Genomic DNA, 22105 nt, shown 5'->3' on the forward strand with positions numbered 1-22105 from the left:
ATTTTAAGAAGCAGGTGCTGGAGAGGGTTTCCTTCCGAGAACTCAGAGGTCAGTGTACACCTGCACTCTGTTATTTCTGATTTCAGCCTTACTGATTCAAGGAAAAATACAGAATAGAAAATGGCAAATTCCCTCACTTTCTAATTTCTGCTCATATTAGTGAAATAGGAGAGTGGTTCTATGATGAGCCCTGCCAATTCAAAGACGTGTTTCTGTGAGTAAAGTCCAAAGGCCTCTATTTAGACCAGAGGCTCAACAGACAGCAGTTACTGAACACCAATGTACGATAAAGAGAGGCAAGAAGGAAAAAATATTAGCCCTGGTTTTGGAGGAGTTTGTAGGAGTATGTGGTAGGTGTGTGTGTGTTGAAGGGTAAGCACGAATATAAAATACATACACAAAGTATCCTTTATGTCTTTCCTATAACTGTAAGCATATTTGCTCTAATACAAGCTGATTGGATAAAAGGTAAAGAGACAAATGACTGCAGACTAAACAATGGTGTGGCCTTTCAATAAAATATATCTAAAACCTTAACGAAATCTTTCACGTGCCTTTCAATCAATGGTCTTGTGACCAGATACGCCACCATTGCTCTGGTGCTTCTCCTAAAATATAGTTCTAATTTTCTGGATGAATCAGAAATAGAGCCCAGAAGATGGGGACCAGAGGTGATTATGAGTTTAAGCTACACTGGGGCTGTATTAAGTAATTCTGGATTGTTTAGGCTGCCTGCTCACAGGAATTTCTACCTCGGGCCGCAGGACACAATACACTTGAAGATGATTTAAGAGTTCATTTCTCTAGTTAAATCTTATGCTGTCGCAACCTGCCAACAGGAGTCCCTTTTCCAACAAGTAGAAATGACAACTATTGTGTCCAGGCTGTTTTATGGCATTACAGAGAGATACGGGATCAGTTTCACATTGCTTATAATGTCAATGGTATTTATAAGGAAATCCAGTCTGAGGAGTCATTTGACTGCAGAATCTGCAACATTTTTTTCCTAGGCAAAAAAAATTATCCCTGGATTATTTCAAAAGGATGCTCTACTGGGAAAATGCATTCTAAGCCCTATGTGGCAGGGCTAACCTATGCCCCAAACATAGATTCTCTGACTCTCTTTTAGCTAGGGGGTGGACTGTACAGTCCTTGACCAGCAGAAAATCAAGAGGAGATAAGCTTCAAGGTGAGGATTCTCTCAAAGTGCTCTTCAATCTACCCTCCATGAAGCCAGGAAGAGAGCTAGAGGAGGATCGCTCTGATGCTCCATGAATAAATTTTCCTTATGTTTGGATGCTTGTGTGCTAATAGGGAGTTGATGCTATGATGTTCTCACAATGGAAATCCTTACAAGTGAGGATCAGAAAGATGATCAGTCTCATGTTTGATGACCAATGGGCCCTAATAACACTGGCAGATTGGTCTGTGGGGCCTGGAGGTGAAAGCAAAGTTCAAGGTCTCTGGCTTGAATTACTTGAGTGTCCCCACCTCCAATCCATTGATCCAGAATGCTGGAAATTAGAATCCAGGAAACTAGCAGCTGCACGAAGTTTCACCACTGCCTTGTTCCCAGGTATTCTGGTTTATTATAGGACCATGACAGGGGACAAGTTGTGTTTTTTGCTCCCGAAGGGACATTTCCTACCTTCCGACCAACTCTCAGAACTGGCAATAATCTGTACCCTCTGGCTTCTGACGGCTAGTGTAGCAACAGGCTTGAGTAAGGAGAAGACAGTTTGAGCTGGGAGAAGATACAGAAGAACCTCCTAGTCTTCCATTTTCTTTGTCCATCCCTCCCCACCACTCCAACTCTGCCTACTGGGTCACAGACTGAGAAAAAGCCTAATGACTAAGTGGCACCCCTTTGAAAAACCCACTACTTGTAAGTTTGATTTAAACATGGTCAGAGCTAGACCACCCCCTTAAGTTCCACATTAAGAAGGCTCAGGAGGCCACACTCTTGCCTAATCCCTGACTGCCTCTGAGAAGAGGAACCCGTGCGCAATGAAAGGGCCTGAGTTGAGCCTGGGGTCACTTCAAAGAGAGGGCTGGGGTTTAGGCTGATGCATTCTACCTATGGTTCATACTAACCTGTACCAGGTTTAATGGCAACTGGATTGACGGCAGAGATTTCCAAATTCGGTACAAGTTCATATCCTTTTTCTTGCTGCTTTCCTTTCCCTTCGTGATACCGGCTATATATACCACGGCCAGCTGAATATCCCCCGAGGTAGGAACCCCTGGGCCCTGGGGCTCTGTTGCCAGCCGCGCCTCGACCCCGGCCTCTTATGCTGCCTGCTTATAATAACAACACAAAGAAATGATGAGCAACCAGCAGCGACTGTAGAGGAAACAGATCTCAACTCAAGGTTCTTGGCATTTAGTTGTTTGCCATAAATGGCAGGCAGTTACACCTTTGCTCTTCGATGAGCTGATAAGATGCTTCAAACATGCTACTCCATCTTAGATTCGTATCCAAAGTATGTCTGCTCAACACAAGAGATGAACTTGCACGATGAGTTCCTAGGACTGACTGCAAGTGCAACTTCAATACAGAAAAACATTCACAGACTGTAAAGAAGTTAGATCTGGAAAGGGATCTGCTGGTTCACCTTCCTCATTTTAAGTGTGAGAAAACTGGCCTAGGGAGGTGAAAGGGACTGATGAAAGTCACAGAGCGAGCTGATCTCATGACAGCAGGACCCATAACCTAGCCACTGGTTTCCCGGTGCAATGCTTGGTTTCATTACACGCTAGCCAATGATTTAAACAGCACCACCACCACCACCACCACCACGACATTGTCTGTCCTTCGTGTGCCCCAACATCCTAGAGATTTAATTTCACAAGGAGCTTTTAACCTAGAGACAGGTGGACCAGCCCCAAACCAGGAGATCCTGGAAAGGTAGAATGCAAGAAGCGCCTGCATGCATGCCCCTTGATTTCACCGCTCTCCCCACACGTAAGTATGACCTGCATTTCCTAAAATGCTGTGGGAGTGAACGCCCTAAGTGCCAGCAAAACACAGACCCCCGGAAGTGACACCCAAAGGAGGGTGGGTGAGTGGGGGAGATGGGCCTGTCTACCAGCTCAGCAAACTAGAGCCACAACACCCCTGACGTTGCCTGGGGCCACGTGGCTGTCGGGGGGCCTCCCCAGCAGTACAGCCCCCACTAACCTTTTACAAAGTAGTCTCTGTTGGGCCCGATGAGCGCGTTGTAAGGGTAGCCGTAGTAGGCCAGCGTGTAGGGGTCGCAAGAGTACACGTAGCTGGGCTGTTGCACCGCCGCCTCCGCCGCGCCGCCGCCCTTGGCTGCCTTCTGGTAGCGGGAGTACTGCTCCTTGTCCACGGGCTTGGCCAGCGTCACCTCGAGGCACGAGCCCTCCAGCTCGGTGCCGTTGAGGTTGTTCATGGCATGCACGGCGTCCTCGCGGCTGGCGAAGTGCACGAAGGCGTAGTCGCGGATCTTCTTGACGCGCTCCACGCAGCCCGGGTTGAACTGGCCGAAGCTCTTCTTGATGGTGTCCTCTGTGGTCTCGATCATGAGGTTGCGCACGTAGAGGATCTTCACGGTCTCCATCACGTCCTCGTCCACGTCGATCTCGGGCTCGGCCCAGTCCACGGCGATCTGGTGGCCCCACAGCTGGATGCGGCCGGGCATGAGCTTGCGGCGAGCCATGGCGGCCGCGCGGTGGCTCTCGTACTCCACGAAGGCGAAGCCGCGGTTCTTCATCTTGTCGGCCGCGCTGGCGTAGACGATCACGTCGAGCACGCCCTCGGTGACCTTGGCGATCTCCTCCAGGATCTCCTCGCGCTTCTTCATCTTGGGGATGCCGCCGATGAAGAGGCGGCAGTTGTCCACGCTGCAGCACACGCCGAGCAGGCGACCGGGGCGGATCTCGTAGTTGTTGAGCTCGCGCACGGCGCGCTTGGCCTCGTTCTTGTGGCAGTACATGACGAAAGCGTAGCCGCGGTTCTTGCCGTCGAAGTCCATCATGAGGCGCAGCTCGTAGATGCGGCCCACCGTCTCGAACACGGGCACCAGCTCGTCCTCGTAGACGTCTCGCGGGATCTTGCCCACGAAGACCTCGCAGCCGCGCTGCGGGTGCGGGCCCTCCCAGCCGGGCGGCGGGCCGCCGTACTTGCGCTGCCCGTTCTCCTGCACCATGCTGTAGCCCGTGCGCTCCATCAGCGCCAGCAGCGCCGCCTCGTTGGGCGCGCCGGCCACGCCCTCCGGCACCTTGGCCGAGGCCGCGGCGGCCGAGTCGCTGCTCATGGCTGCGGTGGAATCCTCTGCGGTCATAATGTCAAAGGCATCCACGGCGGAAGGGACCTGCGGGAGGCAGAAGGGGGGGAGGGGTGAGCGTGGAGTCTGCACCGCGCTGAGCCAAAACTTGCCTATTTCATGATCGTAAGGCACACGAGACCCACGCTTCACTCGCAGGTGGTTAGATGAGGAATAAATACAGCGGCTCTAAGAAGCTAAATTAGTCAAGTTGTTTTGCAGGAAAAACCAGAAGTGACTCGGGGGAAAAAAAAAATCAGAACAAGCAAGTACTTCCGCTTAACCAGTACCCCAACAGCTCTGAAGCACAGGGAAACCTGTTGTAATTGTTAGTGAAAACCTCATCTTGCAGCAGATGGCAACATCGTTTGCCCAATTCCTACACCATCGACTCAGATTGATTTCCTTTTAGTTACAGCATTTTAACTCATTTGTTTACTTGGTACACACAGCCTCTTTCTTTGGTTTCTTTTTTAAGACAGTCTTTTCCATTTAGGAATGGAAGTAGAGCAATGTATTGACATTGTTAAGGAAAACTTTGAGGAAATGTTATTACAAGAGACAGGTACAGAGCTGTGTACCTGAAGGCTTTTACAAGAAAGAAATGGAACATCCACATTGCCAAGGACTTGGTCTAGGAACTGTGGTAAGAGCCTGTAAGTCTGACTTTTATGGTGTCATTTCAGCAAAAGTCTTGGTAGGAACCATTAATGGATTTGGAATCAGTCCGCAAAGAGCTGGATTAAATTCCAACTGGGTGGCCTGTGAAGCAGCTACTACCTGGTAAGCCACACTACTGTTTTTGGAGAACTGTCAGGTGCACATTATTTGGCCTTCCTAAACTTCTTACATGGAAAGTGATATTATTATTACTCCTAATTTGTCTGGGGGGAAATAGACTCAGAGAGGTTGAGTAAATTGCCCATTTCACACAGCAAGTGTCAACTCCTAGAAGGACTTGATGCCAAGTCACTTGGTTCCAGATTCCATGTTCTGTCTTTAGAAGCAGTGCTGGGCAACAGAACTTTCTGTGAGGATGGAAAAGCTGTCACTAGCCACTGTGGCTACTGGGCACCTAAAATGGGGCGAGTGTCACTGTTGAACTGAGTTATAAATTTTATTTCATTTTAATTAACTTAAAATTAAATAGCCACATATGATAGTGCAAATCTAAACCATGCCACCTTTACCCATCCAGCACAGGGCTCTGTGGAGATTATTTTATTTATTTATTTGTTTCATTTATTTATTTCATTTATTTCTTTATTTAAATGTTTTATTGATTTTTGAGAGGGAGATAGAGACAGCATGAGCGGGGGAGGGTCAGAGAGAGAGGGAGACACAGAATCTGAAACAGGCTCCAGGCTCTGAGCTAGCTGTCAGCACAGAGCCCGATGTGGGGCTCGAACCCACGAAACGTGAGATCATGACCTGAGCCGAAGTCAGACGCCCAACCGACTGAGCCACCCAGGCGCCCCAGTGGAGATGATTTTAAATGATACAATAAGATTATCATCACAAGCATTGTACTATACTTTTGTAAAGAACGGCTCTGCTTGGCCTTTTAAAAATGAAGTTTATTTCATTTTTTTCGGCTATAAAAGTATTCTGGTAAATTTTGTGGAAAATTAAGAAAAGCAGGACAAGAAATCATTCCTATTATTCCTACCCAATGATAGCCACAAATGAACTTTCCCATCTTTTTAAAAATAGTTTTATTTTGAGGGGGGATTTTGGGGGGTGGAACTTGGCTTCCAACAAATTTACATCCTGCCGCTTTGCTTTATAAGCATTCCTCCCACATTCTTTTTTTTTTTATTTTTAGTTTATTTATTTTGAGAGAGAGAGAGAGAGCGCGCGCGTGCGCGAGCATGAGCAGGGGAGGGGCCGAGAGAGGGAGAGAGAGGATCCCAAGCAGGCTCGGTGCTGTCAGCGCAGAGCCTGAATCAGGGCTTGAACTCATGAACCCTTAGATCATGACCTGAGCTGAAGTCAAGAGTCAGACGCTTAACCAACTGAGCCACCTAGGCGCCCCTCCTCCACATATTTAAAACTCTTTGCAAAAACACAAATTTTAATAGTTGCATAAGGTTTCATCATTCAACTGGAATCCGGAGCATTATTTTAAGAAGTTTACCAATAGGAATTGTATACAAGAATATTAAGGGAAATTTCAAGAATAGTTAAAGTACGTTTGATCTTCTAAAGAAAAACAAAACAAAACAAAAGAAATTATAGGGACACAATAGAAATCTGAGGTGTTTATATGCTGGCCAGCTAAAGCAATTCTTCCTCGGTTCATTTGCTGTAAACTCAAGGGGCAGTATAGTGTAGTGGGTAAATGTGTGGCCAGTGGAGCCAGACTGGGTGACTGTGTGTAAATCCCAGCTCTAACACTTCCTAGTTGTATGAATTGGAGCAAGTATGCTTAGCTGCTCCATGCCTCAGTTTCTCTTATAAAATGGGAATAATGAGGTTATTACTAAGTTTAGAGGAAGAAGTGAGTTAGTATAAGCAAAGTGCTTTGAATTGTACCTAGAACACTGTAAACATTCAAGAAATGTCCATTGTTATTGCTGTCTTTAATCCAAACTTCTGGGTAAAACTTCAGACCAGTTCTTTCAATTTTAGGGTAATTTTGCCTTTCTCAGAAGCTCTTTAAAAAAATCTGTTTCATATGGCTTCTATTCTTATTTTTTATTTCTTTTGCCCTTTAAAATGGTTAAGACTGGTTTGACAACATATCCACTTGTCATGAAGTCTTTTTTCTGTAATAAATTTGAAAATGATAATTCATTCCTGTAGTTTCACACTGATACAGAAGTTTCAATATCAGATTTGAACATGAAGCTCTTCCTTTCCTTCCAAAAGGAAGATAAGGATATATTCTTAAGAAAACTATTTGTACAAATACATGTGTTTATGGACATGTGTTTATGGTTTGTGACTTGAAAAGGAACCCCCAGAACATATATAACATGTAAGAGGCAATTCAAGATCTTACGTGTACTATATAAAGTACTAACTAAAATCCAAAGGAAAAGACCCCATTGCTCTGCTAAGATATGCAGAGTTGACTTCGTACTCTGAAATTATGATTTTACACCAAGAGAAGTCTGTACTTTTGTACTCTGTGAAGGAAGAGTACGGATTGTACTTTGAAATTATGATTTTACACCAACAAAAGTCTGGTAATGGTCAGGCTATGTGAGTCATTTCCAGTTGCAACTCCATCAATTTTACCAAAATTTTTGTTTGCTTTTTGTCTGAAATCTGCTGGTGTCAGTAATATAAATGCTTCTTTTTATAAAAATCACCTCTTTTAAAATAGTTATAGCTTATTTCTTACATCTACGAGCCAAGAAAAGCCTTTTTTGTAAGCTTTGATCATCTGGAGTAATTGAATCATGTTACTGGCCCTCTTTCCCTTCTTCTTTTGGTCACTAGGAAGTTCAGGATTAAGTCACTTCACGTTTAGTAACTGTCTAAGATTTTACAACACAGTCTCAAGTTGATCTAATTCTGGCTATAGTTTCATTTTCTTTTTTAGTCTTCTATATTCTCAACGTCATGAATTTAGCTATTTATGTTATTCATCTTCTTGTTTACATGTTCCTGGAAGCCACCTCACATAATTTTGGATTTAGGAGAGGAATATATGCATCTACACACACGCACACGTGCGCACACACACACACACACACACACACACACAGAGGCACACACACATCTAATCTGTACCAGATATTGATTAATGTAGTAGCTAATAAATTTACTGTCTTTTACATTAACTACAAACATTGACATAAAAACAAATGAGAATCACAGTGAGATACTACTTGTTTACCAGCACGGCTATAATAAAAACTAAAAACACAAAATAAGCATTAGCAAGAATGTGAAGAAACTGGAACGCTTTAGCATTGCTAGTAGGAATGTAAAATGGTGCAGCTACTGTGGAAACAGCATGGTGCTACCTCCGAAGCTGAAACACAGAATTATCATATGATCTACCAATTCTACTACTGGTTATATACTCAAAAAAACCTGAAAACAAGGACTCAAGCAGAAATTTGTACACCAGTGATTAAAACAGTATTATTCACAGCAGCCAAAAGGTGGAAAACAACTCAAATGTCCATTGATGCATAAAAGGACAAACAAAATGTGGTATGTATACTGAGTGGAATGTTATTTGGCCTTAAAAGGAAGGAAACTATAATACATGTTACAACTTGGATGCACCGTGAAGGCATTAGGTGAGGTAAAAGAACCCAGATACAAAAGGACAAATATTGTATGATTACAATCACATGAAGTACCTAGAACAGGCAAATTCACAGAGATAGAAAGTAGAATCATGGTTGCCGGGAGATGGGGCAGGGGAAAATGGAGCTTTGCTGTTTAGGGAATTTCAGATAGGGATGATGAGAGAGTTCTGGAGATGGACGATGGTGATGGTTACCCAACAGTATGAATGTACTTAATGCCACTGACCTGTGTACTTAAAAATAGCTAAAATGGCTAATTTTCTTATGTATATTTTGGCACAATTAAGAAAAAAAACCTTGAAAGTTAGAAAGCTCAGAGATTAAAAAAAAGGAAAAAATAAGATCCCATAAAATTAGGATTTCACTAGAGGCTGCTAAAAAAATGGTACAATGAGTAGGTTTAACACATTCAAGAAAATCTTATGGTTTATTAACTCCATTCTCCTTATTTTCATGTCTAATATACTATAGAGTTAAATAAATTATATGGTGTGCTGCTCAATAAATTTTGAAGGCCAAGGGCTTAGATACACAAAACAGATACAGGATTTATTAAATGCCTTTAAAAGGGGCACCATACAGCTAATATGACCCTTCTCTCAGAGATGGAACAGAACACCTAACTTAATCCAATTAGACACGCTTTAGACCAAACTATGGCAAACACTTGCCATGGGCCAAGTACAGCCTGCCATTTGTTTTTGTAAATAAAATTTTATCAGAACAAAGCCATTACCCTTAAAAAAACATTATCTATGGTTACTTTTGCAGTATGATGGCAGGTCAAATCATTCAGAAACTATATGGCTTCCAAGGCCTAAAATACTGTCTTGCTTGGTATAAAATAGAATGTTCACTAACTTCTGCTCTAAAAGATGTGTAGGGGACATTGATGGGAGAAAGTGGCATAGATTGCTATTGCTACGTATTACCAGCCACTTTTTCCTCAGCTTCCTATGCTGCACAGTGACTTAATTTCAGGACCAGTTTTTAAGTTCGAACGTATTTTATTCTCCTTTTTTAAGTTCATTTATTTATTTTGGGAGAGGCAGCCCAGGTGGGGGAGGGACAGAAAGAGACAGGGAGAGAGAGAATCCCAAGCAGGCTCCTTGCTGCCAGCACAGAGCCCGATGCGGGGCTCAAACTCACAAAACCGTGAGATCATGACCTGAGCCAAAACCAGAGTCAGATGCTTAACTGTCTGAGTCATCCACATGCCCCGAGTTCTAACATATCTTACAGACAGTATTCTTGATCTGTCTTTGCCTCTCTCAGTCTAAGTTGTTTGTCATTTAATTAAAGTGTGTGGTCAAATGTCTGAGACCTGGAAGAAGAGATATCTGGTGAAGGTGACTGGCTCAGCCTCTAACACTTTTATGTGTACAATAATAACTTAAGAGACACCAACACAGAAGGGTTTGTGCTCATTTTTTCATTCATTCTACAAATATTTTTTGAGCACCTACTATGCCAGATATGGTGGACCTCATTCTCATGGAGCCTACCTTGTAGTTAATGGAATTAGAGAATTATCCTTCAAATCCTAAAAAGTTGAGAATGAAGGCATTTTGTATTTGTGCTCAATGGCCAGAGACTGCCTCAAAAGAGCTATACCTCAATATTAACAATTTGTTTCTAATAAGGCTATAGTTCAAGTTAAAAACTCAGCCACGTCATTATTGTGCTTTAAAAAATTAATTTAGGGGCGCCTGGGTGGCTTAGTCGGTTAAGCGTCCGACTTTCGCTTAGGTCATGATCTCGCGGTTCGTGGGTTCGAGCCCCGCGTCGGGCTCTGTGCTGACTGCCAGCTCAGAGCCTGGAGCCTGTTTCAGTTTGTGACTCCCTCTCTCTCTGACCCTCCCCTGCTCACGCTGTCTCTCTCTCTCCTAGAAATAAATAAAACATTTAAAAAAAAAATTAATTTAGAATACCCTCTTTAGAAGGGTGGGAGTATAGATATATGCATTTGTGTGTTTAGGATAGGGGTATCTGAATGGTGAGAAATACTATCTTCTGAATGACAAGATTCTTCTTGTAGTAGAGAACTGCATGGGGAACCTGGGTGGCTCAGTGAGGTGTCTGACTTCAGCTCAGGTCATGACCTTACGGTTTTTGAGTTCGAGCCCCTCAGTGGACTCTGTGCTGAAAGCTCAGAGCCTGGAGCCTGCTTTGGATTCTGTGTCTCCCTCTCTCTCTGCCCCTCCCCTGCTCATGCTCTCTCTATGTCTCTCAAAAAATGAATAAACATTTTTTTTAAATTTTAACAAAAAATAATAAAATAGATTGGATAGTCTTGATTTAGGCCACCAAGCTTACTGAATAAATGCACAGTCTCTGGAGTCAGAGACCTAGGGCCAAATCTTGGCTCCTCTGCTTACTAGTTGTGAACCCCAGGGAAAGGCCATTTAACCTCCTAAAGCCTCAATATTCTCATCTTTAAAATGGTGACAATAAGAGCTAATATTTATTGAATGCCCATTAGGTGCTAGGCAGCGTGCTAAACTCTATACATGTATTAACTCACTCCAATCCTCACAAAGTCTGTATGGGATATTATTAAGATCTCTACCTTATAGACAAGGAAACTGAGGCACAGAGAGATTAAGTAGATTCTCAGTTCATGAGCATCAGAGCTGGTATTTGAACGCTGCCAGTCTGGCTTAGAGTGTGTACCATAGCTGCCTGTACGTGATTCTTACCGCAGGGCTGTCATAAGGAGTGAACGAAATCCACACAAAGCTCCTAGTGCAGAACCTAGCACTAAGTGCACAAAAAATGTTAGAAGAAATCTGAATGTTAAAAAAAAAAAAAAAGATGTTTGAATTTGAGGTGAGACTCTTGCTCTTTTGTAGGATTCTTTTGTTTATAGGGCAACAAGAGGTTATCCCAGCCAACCTCGAACCAGTCAGTATGTGGAGCCTAGCCTGTGTGTGCTGGCGTGGATGGGCATATCAGAGTCTCCCAGATTCCATTCTTAGCAGGTAAGCTGTCTGGCAGTGTGATTCTCCGCTGGCGATGTGGCTCAGGCGTCCAAGAGTAAGCCTGCTTTTCACCTAAACTTTGGCTATAGCAATTTGCAGAGGCTTTTCCAGAAGGAGCCTGAAGAGACTTGCTGCGCTGGATGCAAAAGGTCCAGTCATCCTCATAGATGCCAGGTCCCCGGAGGTGGGACCCGGCCACCACCGCACTAGCCTTGTACGCAATAAAGATGGCTTTGCCAAAGACTGCTAGCTTACCCATGTGGCAATATTTCTGCAACATTTATTCACAGTTTCGCATATAAAACAGAGCAAAATATACTTTCAAATCCAGCTATTATTCTGAACTGTTAGCTACAATTTTTGTTGCCTCTGTTTTAGGTCAAGTTTGAGCTTGTCAGGGTAAAATAAAATTTCAGGGCTAACTCCAACTTATAGCAGACTTAAATCGGGATTTAAATTCCCTTCTTAGGAGTGGTGCAGAGTATGTTTCAGTAGGATGTTAACCTTGAACTGGGACATTTTAGAGGGCAAGGAATACCACTGTACTGGGAAATATTTCCAAAGTTTGCCAACCAGTCTTTACTCAGGATTAAAAACAGCATGAATATAATCTAGAATTATCCAAACTACCAGTTAACTCTGGTTCTCAGCTGTAAGGGATGTGTGTGCGCACGTGTGTGTGTGCATGCACATATGTCATGTACTTGAGATTAATGTGCAACTGGGAACTCGTGGGAGAGTTTTGTTTGCGGATGAAAGGACACACGGCAATGTGAAGATGATATACAGTGGTAAGCAGTGGCTACCAGCGCCAGCTGGAACTTAAGTCAGTGGAAGGTTTTAGAATGTATTTATCTAAGAGGTAATTCTATCTCTGTGGTTAAGATTTCTGTTGTGATGTCCCTCATTTATACCAAAAAAATTTGTCTTTACTAATAGTTACTTCGTAGGTATGGCCCACCACACAGGTATAATAAACTGTACAATATAATAAAATACCAAACTAGAAGACTCTGGAAGAGGGAAGACTTTGGAGTCAAAGAGAGAGAAGTTCAAGTCATGAATGTGTCACTGTCTTAAGAGGCAAATTACGTCAGCTCCATGTCATGTCCACAGATTCCAGATGGTTCTAGCACCCATTTCAGAGGACCGGTTCCAGGATTAAGAGACATTTAATGCCACAAATCAAGGGAGGAAAAACATCAAAGGCCAGCTTCTGCAAAAGGTTTCCAAGATTTGGCCTCACCCCGAGTGGTTATCTTACTGCCCCTGGCCAGGTTACCACCACCCATTAGAGTAAACAGCAGAGAACCCTCCCACCGCCAGGCAGGCCTCTGGCACCGGGACATTTCTGTTACCTCGGAGTTTGGAAAGTGTTAAAGGAGTTCGACTCAAAATGGAGGCAGAATACTTGGAATTTACCTGGAGGCCCCAACAATATGCTGAAGACTGAAGCTTGACTCTTTTTTTCCCCTTCCTATCTCTGCCAGCAACCTCATGCTATTTGAAGGCATGGCTCTTGCAACACAGAAGAATCCTTCCTGAACTCTCTAGGTGAAATCCCGAAAGGATCAAGAGGAGTAGCGTAGTAATATTCCGGGCCATACCTCTGTCAGCTCCTGGCTAATCTGAGACAATGTTAATTCAAAAAGGGTCTTAAACTGTGTTGATGCTTGTACAGATTTTGTTATGGCAAAGCACATCACTCAATGAAGGATTGTGTCTGATAAACAGATACAAAGCCCAGAGACTCGCTTTTCCCAGGCGTTTCTATCAACACATGGCTGAAAATTAGGCATTCTGCTGTGGGTTCCCAGGGAAGCTGGCTACACACCACGGGGGGGGGGGGGGGTGGGTAAAGCCACCCGCCCAGGTGGGGCGAGGGTGGGGGTGAGTTTTCTATGGAAGTTTGGCAACACACAATCCCTGTTAAGCATCTGTTACCTGGTTCCATTTAAATGAGCATTAGACACATATTTTTTTCTCAACAGGATGATGGGGCAATGCTGAAAAAAAAAATGAATCCCACAAATTTGGCACACATCTGCCTCCTGGATTAATGTTTTCCCACACTGTAAACAAGCAGTAGAAGGGACTTCTAGTTTCACCCCTTATCTTGGCTCCTTTGACCCAAACCTTTGAGAGATCTGGCAAGGGACAGGAAGACCTACCAGCAGACAGATACAGAGAGGAGAAGGAAGAAGGAGAAGCACCAATGGTATGTATCATATAACAACAGCTTGAATTTATAAAGGGTTTTTCAACTTATAAATTTCTTTCACGTACGTAACCTACTTTCATCGAATCCCAGACTCTGAGCTGCAGAGGGATCTTGGGTATCATTTAATCCAAAGTTTCTCAACCTTGTTCCCTACTGACATTTTGGACGTAATAATTCTTTGTTGTGGGGCGCTGTCCTATGCACTGTAGGAGGTCACAGCATCCGTGACCTCTACCAACTCACCCACCCCCCTCTATGTGTGATGACCCAAAATGTCTCCTGGGGGCAAAACTGCTCCCTGTTGAGAATCACTGATAGAGTCGGACTATCCTGCAGCTATAACCAGATTATATGCTTGCCCATGGCGGGTATTTATTAAATAATGAGAAGAAATTGTTATTAAAAAAAATTTTTTTAACGTTTATTTTTGAGAGACAGAGAGAAATAGAGAACGAGCAGGGAAGGGGCAGAGAGAGAGGGAGACACAGAATCTGAAGCAGCTCCAGGCTCTGAGCTGTCAGCACAGAGCCCGAGACAAGGCTCCAACCTACAAACCATGAGATCATGACCTCAGCCGAAGTCAGGTGCTTAACTGACTGAGCAACCCAGGCGCCCCAAAGAAGAGGTTGTCATTTTATAGCTGCCACGTTCAGTGTGGGCTTGGCATCTTCGTCTGGCTCTCACTGTCACAGCTGTCAGGACTGAGAGATGGGCATCACTTTTCAAACTGCTCATTTATATGTTTGAGATTCTACCAATTTAATTTTTCAAACCGGACGACTACTACCATACAGCCCTCTCAGACGGATTCTGTTGTCAAACTTATTTGTCATCACAGGAGATCAACAGGCCTGGGTCACAGAAACACTACCTCTGAAATTAGCCAGAGGATCTACCAACCTCTAGAAATGCCTCATTTAAATTCAGACCTCTCGGCTACATGGGCACGTGCACACCGCTGACATTCTGGTTTTTAAGACAAGGACCTTCCTCAAATGTCACTGCTGGTTGCCTTCATAATGCAGAAAGCCTTACTTAACATTCAGAGTTTTGTACACACTGTATGTTAGCCAATTTGACAACAAATTATTAACAACATAAAAATAAAATGCAAATTCTCATTTAAAAAAATAAGATTCAGAATTTTGTTTTGTTTTTCTTTTTTTTAAAAGACATAAATAATCACCAAAAATGTTCTTCTGGAACACAGTCAATTCACTGGTACTACAATCAGCATCTGTACCCCTGAGGCAAAAGGCAATGTGATGGAAGAGATGACGAAGCAGTGTTTATGTATGCATTCATTCATTCACTCATCTCCAAACTATGATCGGATGGTTGCTGGATGCCAGGCTGTGCTAGGTCTTGGGGATATAGTGGTGACTATAGCACAGCCATTGCGGTTCCTAGCCTACCAAGGATAGACGAAGAAGGAAAGATCGGAACGAGGACAGAGTGAAACCAAGAGCAAAGATGGGCAGCTACACGATTATTCAACCCTAGAAGGTCACATATGTTCTTTCAGCATTTTATCGAGTGCCAAAGCTAAGACAATGGCTTAGTAAAGTATACAAGCAACAAGGACCATGGGTCAAAACAGCACCCAAGGAGTCATCTAGCTGTAACAGGTGGACAAAGACTGAAAATCTGCACTTATGTGGTTTAATTATATTTAAAGACAGTGGAAAATTCTGCAAGAGTGAAGCTCTCTCTGTCCTGCTGTACTTAGAACTGATATATATCACCTTATTGCAAAATATAATACATACACCATGATATTATAATTGAATAAATACATTAAAATCATAAAAATCAAAATCCATCTTATTGAGCATCTTTGTGACACAGACACTCCGCTGACTGCCATCGTTTTGCGCAGTGAGATGATTTCAGAGAAGGACACTGCTCTACAGCACGTGTGGTATTTCTGGACAAGTGGCTGTAGAGTGTATTTCACTTACATGCTAAGAAGAGAGCAGCACTAAAAGAGAAAAATGATGTAAATGCAGTCCTCTCTAGAGGGAAAGAGGTGGACTAGAAATAATATCTCAGAGTTTTGGTAATGTTTAAAAACTCGAGTTAGTGATAGCTGCCATTTTTTTGCACCTGTTACGTGTATAATAAACCTTAAAGAAGGTATCTGATTTTTCATGACATTCCAATGAATTGAAATTTAACATGTGGGCTTAGAGCAGGTCTAGAGGTCTGCCGGAGGGAGGATTAGCAAAGTACAGCCCATGGACCAAATTCAACCCTGTGGCTATTCTTACCGAGTTTTGTTGGAACAAAGCAATGCCCATCTGTTTACGTGTTGTCTGTGGCTGCTTTCATGCTACAGTGGCAGAGTTAACAGAGACAGTGTGGACTGCAAAACCTAAAATATTGTCTGGCTCCTTAGAGCAAAAGCCCCCTGCTCTAGGGTCAGATTTCCTGGGTTTGAGCCCCAGCTCTATACTTGTGTAGCTATAAATGATGGTAAGTCATTTAAATGTTAGCTGTTACTGCCCCCTTCTAAAGATCAGATGCTTGATGGGCGCCTGGGTGGCTCAGTTGGTTGAGCATCTGACTTCGGCTCAGGTGATGATCTCATGGTCTGTGATTCAAGTCCCATGTAGAGCTCTGTGCTGACAGCTCACAGCCTGGAGCCGGCTTGGGTTCTGTGTCTCCCCCCCTCTCTGCCTCTCCCCGGCTAGCACCCTATCTCTCTCAAAAATAAACATAAAAATTTTTTTATTTAAAATAAATAAAGATCAGGGGCGCCTGGGTAGCTTAGTCGGTTGGGCGTCCGACTTTCACTTAGGTCATGATCTCGCGGTTCGTGGGTTCGAGCCCCGCATCGGGCTCTGTGCTGACTGCCAGCTCAGAGCCTGGAGCCTGTTTCGGAGTCTGTGTCTCCCTCTCTCTCTGACCCTCCCCTGCTCACGCTGTCTCTCTCTCTCTCCTAGAATTAAATAAAAATATTTTTAAAAAAAATAAATAAAGATCAGACACTTGAGGCTCAGATCAAATAGCTCACCTAAGAGCACTCAGAACTGAGGGGCACCTGAGTGGCTCAGTGGGTTAAACGTCCAACTGTTGGTTTCATTTCAGCTCAGGTCACAATCTCATAGTTTCGTGAGATAGAGCCTCACATCGGGCTCTATGCTGGCACGTGCAGCCTGCTTGGGATTCTGTCTGTCTCTCTCTCTCTCTGCCCCCCTTCCCCTGCTTGTGCTCTCTCTCTCTAAATAAGTAAATAAATACGCATTTAAAAAAATTAAAAAGATCACTAAGATTTGAAACTTAGCTGATGACAAACCCAAGTTCTTTCTACCAGGGCACTCTGTCTTCACTTTTTCCTTAGTGATAGCAGACTTAGCTATAGCCAGTGTTAACAGGGTAGGCCCATGACCAGTGCAAAATGGACACTGGTTCAAGGAGGCCCAAGCACGGGCTCTTCCCACTGTATGCCTCAGCACACCTCCGCATGCCGCCCGCCCCTTTCCTGAGCTTTCAGTCTTGCAGTCTGTTCCATACCCTATTTCCGGCCCTTTACATAGAGGTTAGCATGTTCAAATTGTATTTCTAGAATTAAAAATGTATTCAATTAGGGAGCCTCGGTGGTTCAGTCGGTTGAGTGTCCGACTCTTGATTTTGGTGCATGTCATGATCCCAGGGTGGTGGGATTGAGCCCTGGGACTGGCTCCATGCTCAGCATGGGATTCCCTCCCCGACCCCGTCTCTCTCTCTCCCTCCCCAAGCCCCCATCCCTCTCCTCCGAGCTCGCTCAAAAAAAAAAAAAAAAAAAAAAAAAAAAAAAAAGAATATGGGACTGTAATGAAACAGTAGGGACGGGGGTTATATTCTAGGCTCTGGAGCCAGACTGCCCGGCTTCATATCCAGGCTCCACCACTTGAGAAACAAGTGCCGTCACACATGTCACTTACTTTCCCTGAGCCTCAGTCTCACCACCTATAAAATGGTGATAATATACCTTATGATGCTGTGAGGATTAAAGAGATAAAACACATAAAGCACTTAGATACCTAGCTGGCCACCTGGGTGGCTCAGTCAGTTAAGCATCTAACTCTTGATTTTGGCTCAGGTCATGATTTCACAGTTCACGAGTTCAAGTCTGGCATCGGGCTCTGCACTGACAGTTTGGGGTCTGCATGGGATTCTCTGTCTCCCTTTCTCTGTCCCTCTCTTACTCATGTTCTCTCTCTCAAAAGCGAATTTTAAAAAAAGATACCTAGCTGAGGTAAATGCTCAAATCCCATCATCATCATTTCTGCTGGGCAAAACAGTTTTTCAAGCATGTTCTCTTTGTAGAGAACTACATAGGTATAGTTTATGTTTTTAATTAATTAATTAGAGGGGGGGGCAGGGGAGGGGCATAGAGAGAATCCCAAACAGGTTTTGTGCTGTTAGTGGAGAGCCTGCTGGGGGGCTGGATCCCATTGAGACCATGACCTGAGCTGAAATCAAGAGTTGGACACTTAGCCGACTGAGCTGCCCAGGTGCCCCAACACAGCCACAGTTTAGAACCACACAGTTTCTGCTTCACCATGTAATTTTATAAGTTGAAGAATTTGAGGGACTTTACTCCTAAATTTTTGTAGACAAACTGGAAGGGAAGTTCTATGGAAAAATACTTTTAAGATCCTACATGTGAAATATGTGGTGATAATGATGATTTTTCAAGCTAATGATAATGCAAAAAGTAATTACTATGTTCTTTCTGATAGTTGTCCAGTTGTGTAAATAATAGATTCTTTTGATTACCAACGAGTATACCTACACTAATGCTTTGTACCTACTCACTGAATGTAGTAGGCCCTAAATATTGTTTAACTATGGGATATTAAAATTACAAACACAAGTTTAAGAAAGTAATCCAGGCACGATATCCTCAGAAAAACTTTATGTGCCAGCGTGTGAATATATGAGCCAGTAGTAACTTAAGGGATGGTCATTTTTATTATAAAAATATTTTTTAACTCACAAAAGGATTAATAAGAGTTCCTATAGAAAGAAAGTCCCCTATGCCATTTAGAATATTACTGAAGTTACTGAAAAATTGAACCTCTCTCTATGTATTCTTACTGTATATACTTTCCTTATGTATCTATATATAGCCACAATACTGTGCTAAAGGATCAATCAGTCCCATTTTCTTGATGGAGAGACTGAGAACAAGGGTGATCATGTGTTAAAGCTTAAAATCACAATTAGTGGTAAATTTGGGATTATATATATTGTATCTATTTTAAAGCTTATCTTAAGCTTTGTCTTTGGGGTAATCATCTCTAGTTTAACTTCTATTCAACAGTAATCTGTTTACTTTTAATTTTTTTTAATGTTTTATTTTTATTTTAGAGAGAGTGTAAGTTGGGGAGGGGCAGAGAGAAAGGGAGATACAGAATCTGAAGCGGGCTCCAGGCTTTGAGATGTTAGCACAGGGCCCAAAGCGGGGCTTGAACCCACGGACTGTGAGATCATGACCCAAGCCAAAGTCAGACACTTTGAACTTTGAACTGACTGAGCCACTCAGGCGCCCCAACAGTAGTCTGTTTAAATTCAAAACCAAACCAAAGCCGGACAGTCCAAATACAGTAGAGTTCCATATATATATATGCCTTTTAAAACATTCTAAAACTTGTGTGTAAAGGGTATTTTTCATCTGTTTAGTTTCTTGAATGTCTCTCAAAACAGATTTAGAAAGTGAACTTTCCCAAACAGAAGCTTAGCCTGTTTTTATAATGATATGTAAATGCCATTCTTTCTCCCTAACGGCAAACTGTATGGGTGGTTTGCAAGTGGGAGTTATAGAGTAATAGTATGGTCTATTATTACTAGGTCCTATTATACAAGATACATACTCTACAGGATATGTTCTTTTATTACCCCTAGGTGGTATGCCAAGTGGCAGTATACAGGAATATCACAGGTCTCTTTGTAAGGAAAGTGACACATGGCCTGTCCTGAAACAAAGGCTGTGAAACAGAGTGACACAGTCAAACATTAGCTTCGGTTTTAGGTGTGACCTTCTGATTTATTTGGTTAACATTAGTCATTTTGATTGTGACTACGAAACAGTATCTGCTCCCACGGAAAAAAATAGGTCCTGTTTAATATGGATGTCCTTGTATTTCACTGACCTGTATTTTAAGGCATTATTGACAGTGAACTAGCACCTGGCCCAGAATGCTCTCAACACTGAATAAGCCAGGGGGTACTATCTTCTCAAAGTTTAAATTGAATGTGGGGTAGTTGTGAAGTTAAAAACATTGTCAAATACCACAACAATATTTCTTGACAATATGACTGCAATAGGGTCTCTGTGAGAAAAAAAATAAAAAGAAGTAAAATTTCTAGTGGGAGACAAAGAAAATATGCATTACAATGGGTCTTTAAACTAATCAAAATATTTTTTCTTTTTATTCATTAAATGTTTAATGTTGTTGCCCCTTTATTCAGCTTTCTAGCTTCATTTTCCCTCTGGTGATGTTTGAAAATTATTATTATTGTTATTATTTTTAAAAGTGTGGGGCGCCTGGGTGGCCCAGCCGGTTAAGCGTCCAACTTTAGCTCAGGTCATGATCTTGCAGTCTGTGGGTTCGAGCCTGGAGTCAGGCTCTGTGCTGACAGCTCGGAGCTCGGAGCCTGGAGCCTGCTTCGGATTCTGCGTCTCCCTCTCTCTCAAAAATAAGTGAACGTTAAAAAAATTTTCTTTTAAAGTGTATTTCTTTATTTTGAAAGAGAGAGACAGAGAATGAGGTAGGGACAGAGAGAGGAGAGAATCCCAAGCAGGCTCCACGATGTCAGTATAGAGCCCGACATGGGGCTCGAACTCACGAACAGGGAGATCACAACTGAGCTGAAATCAAGAATCAGATGCTTAACTGACTGAGCCACCCAGGTGCTCCTGAAATTATTATTATTATTATTTTGCATATAGTGGGAAACAAAAATAATAGTTTAATGAACAGGTCCTTCTAGCAAAAGTATGGCTAAAGTCAAACCCTAATGCCCAATAGACTAGATTCTTTATCATAAAAACTTGGAAAAGAAAGGAAGAACCGTGAGTTCATTGGTGAGAAAGGTCATTCTGGATGGATATTTTGAATACTGCAGTATGTTTTTATCAACTTCATTTGTTTTTTAGTGTTTTCAAAAGGCTCTATGAGAAAAGGGGCCATCTGAGAGAGATCCTTTAGTAACAGAAAAAGTAAAATTCACTTTCACTTTATTAAGAAGGGATTTTGGATATTTTAGGCTATCTCCACTTTTTTCTATAATGTTTGTAATGTATTAGAAACATCAAAACAATATGGTTTATTTCATTAGCTATAATTGAAGCCTTCCCAAAGGCAGGGACCTTTATTTGGTATCCTCAGCACCTAGCACTGAATGAAGGAATGTTTCAGTAAAGGCATGAATGAATGAAAAAAACAATGAATAAGCATTGCCTTTTATGAGAAACATGGTAAGACAAAGCTACAAAGAGAATTTTATTATCATATATAATCACCAGCAAACTGCTCTGGGCATTTTTTCCATTTATATTTAACTTTTGTGGTTTACCTACACCCAGAGCTGTGTACAAAGAGCCATACCAAGTACTGTGCAGTGGTCTATGTGACCAAAAGGAGCCCAGTGAAGAATGGACAAGCTAGCCTTGGCACATAAAGGGGCTAGCATTAAAAAAAATTTTTTTTATTTGTTTACTTGGGGAGAAAGAGACAGTGAATACAAGCTGGGGAGAGAAGGAGAGAATCCCAAGCAGGCTCCGTGCCATCAGTGCAGAGCCCACTGTGGGGCTTGAACTCACAAACTGTGAGATTATGACCCGAGCTAAGATCAAGAGTGGGCCGCTTAACAGACTGAGCCACCCAGGCGTTCCGAGGCTAGCCTTTCCAATCCACAGCTTGGACAAGAGTTGTGTCAAGGAGAAAAGCCACACCAACCACTGACGGACTACCCTGGATGTAAATGTTAACCCCCTTAGAAGCTTCTTGGTCGGCAGCTATAGACCTTAAATAACTCTTGTTTTCTACATTAGTCGATATGCTTAGCTTCTACTACATTGTTATGGGGACTTGGGAGAGATTTTATACCACAAGGAAACAGACACAAGACCATGCCTGACCATGAAGACAATTTCCAAACGCTCGTTTATGTGAAAGTATTTTGAGAGGCTGGTTATTAAAGTGCTTGAGCTCATGAAGACTGGCTGGGGATAAGGTCCTTTTCTCCCTGGTATCCCTCTGCTCCTGGGCAGTTCTTTGCCATACAGTAGCGGGTCTTGATGAATTAGAAAACAGACCACAAATTAATCTGATACTGAATGTACCACAAAAG

At 42.8% G+C, this 22105-nt stretch overlaps 1 protein-coding gene across 2 annotated transcripts in view; it reads right to left on the reverse strand.

The window, feature by feature from the left end:
- RBM47 (RNA binding motif protein 47) overlaps positions 1–22105 on the reverse strand; it is a 156417-nt gene that overhangs the window by 8216 nt on the left and 126096 nt on the right. The window contains exons 5-6 of one of the 2 annotated variants that reach the window (XM_039226994.1): positions 3182–4337; positions 2095–2298 (exon numbers count right to left, since the gene is read on the reverse strand). In XM_039226994.1, the coding sequence (XP_039082925.1) occupies positions 2095–2298; positions 3182–4307 (1330 nt within the window). In that variant the 5' untranslated portion in view covers positions 4308–4337. Of the gene's footprint in view, positions 1–2094; positions 2302–3181; positions 4338–22105 lie in introns of both variants that reach the window. The other variant, XM_039226993.1, reaches the window with a different exon arrangement.

The sequence above is a fragment of the Hyaena hyaena genome, unplaced genomic scaffold, assembly GCF_003009895.1.
Source record: "Hyaena hyaena isolate Hyena2069 unplaced genomic scaffold, ASM300989v1 scaffold_24, whole genome shotgun sequence".
In the NCBI taxonomy this organism is placed as follows: Eukaryota; Metazoa; Chordata; class Mammalia; order Carnivora; family Hyaenidae; genus Hyaena; species Hyaena hyaena.